General features: G+C 39.5%; 1 protein-coding gene across 1 annotated transcript; it reads right to left on the bottom strand.

The window, feature by feature from the left end:
* Positions 1-952: 952 nt before the first annotated feature.
* LOC104967239 (WD repeat-containing protein 65-like) lies at positions 953-1,468 on the bottom strand (the record flags this gene model as incomplete). The annotated part of the gene is made up of 3 exons (XM_010796659.1): positions 1,446-1,468; positions 1,174-1,348; positions 953-1,099 (listed from the first exon to the last, which is right to left on the bottom strand). Coding segments are annotated over exons 2-3 (312 nt in total), but the record flags the coding sequence as incomplete, so codon positions are not given.
* Between the last annotated feature and the right edge of the window lie 230 nt (positions 1,469-1,698).

Below are 1,698 nucleotides of genomic sequence, written 5' to 3'. Positions count from 1 at the left end.
AAATGATTAAATAATGGAGGATGGGCAACACTTGGTGTAGGGAGAAGTTTGGAAGGTGTAAGAATTATTGCCATGAGGAAGCCATAAAAATAACATATATAAAAAAGTGATTTAAAAATAATAACAAAATGACTCAAGAAACCACTAATGTAGTCAATTCTATAACTTCCTGTTTCTTGAGAATTGCCTGCAAAACAGCTGTTTGAATGTTTAACAAATCATTTTTAGACAACTAAATATTACAAGCACTTTAAAACTCTGAACAAATATTATTACAGGGTATATGCAGGAATCCTGAAGACTAATGTAAGACCCTTTCCATACATTTTAAGACCTCATCTCCACTTGGAGTTTTAACCGGTTACCTTGGCGACACACTTTACCTCACATTGACTATATACAGTATTGATTGTCCTTCCTCCTTATCTTCCAACCATTTGGACGCAAACTTGCATTTCCCCATAACGATGTTATTTAACAACCGGCGTAAACGGAGCTCCGCTCGCTATTAAGCAGTGAGCGTGCGATGTCCTGTTCAGATGACGTCAAATCCAACGGGATGCCATAAATAAACTACACAGAATCACACTACACACCTACGCCATGATTACATTCAGGCAGACTGTAGAATACAACCTCTTTGGACAATTTAGATACTTATTGAAAACAAGCTACAAAATGTAATACCTTGAGAAATGCCCTTTAATACTTTTTAATGGCCTTCATTTTCACTAAATTGATTTATCAACTTTAACACTTTTTAAGACCCCGGGGTCACCCTGAGTAATCTAATTTCATATAGTGGTGGGTGGAGGTTTTGGAGGAGGACATCATAGCAACATTATCCTAGTTAATAAAACGACAACAAATGTTTGACACGGGTAGAAAACATTGAAGTGTTTTAAATCTAATCAATCAGGAAGTTTTTTTTTTTGTTCACAAACAACATCACCTTGTTGATGTCCAGAGAGGACAGGCTGAAGCTGTACAGCTGTCCTCTGTCGGTGCTGAGGACCAGAGTCTCCTCTGATGGACTCAAACACATCGTGTCAATCAGCTGACTCTCAGCCGGGGTCAGATCACTGTTGTCTGCTGGGATCTGAAGGACAACAACACTCACATGATCACTTGGAAACACACACAGTAACACTGTTAACCTGCTTTGACACGTACCCGTATGTCTCTTGTCCTTCTATAACCGTCCTCCTTTGTCTTTTCAAAGAGACAAGCAGTGCCGGCACCATAAGAGCATATAAAGCCTTTAGAGTAAGACAGAATGGCTGTGATGCGAGGAACGGAGACACCTTCATCCACACCAGAGTCTTTCATCTTCTTCATGGCCACTTGTCTGAGCAGGGAATTATTGAAAGGGAGAAAAACAAAGTCAAGGAAACCAGAACCATAATGGAGAGGCTTGAATATAAGAACAGTGACCTAAGGACTACCATTTTCCAGCTTGACATGATGGGCTTTCTTTCAGAGATTGCTGCTATCTTCAGTCCCTGGGGTTCAAAACTTCACTCGATGTTCCTTCTTTCAAACTATTTGTTTTTACAGTAAACAATAGATCAACGCTGAGTGGCAGGTCTTGGTCTTATTGTGTCAAGTGAAGTCTAAAGTAATCACATTAATGAATAAGTCACCTCATTCGCTTGCTAGTTGGATCATTTCAGTGTTGGTGTATCAGTAGGATTGAAC

This window comes from Notothenia coriiceps, unplaced genomic scaffold (genome assembly GCF_000735185.1).
Source record: "Notothenia coriiceps isolate Sejong01 unplaced genomic scaffold, NC01 NC01_scaffold00002373, whole genome shotgun sequence".
NCBI classification, from domain to species: Eukaryota; Metazoa; Chordata; class Actinopteri; order Perciformes; family Nototheniidae; genus Notothenia; species Notothenia coriiceps.
Note: the sequence above shows the minus strand (reverse complement) of the source record. Positions and strands in the feature narration are given on the sequence as shown.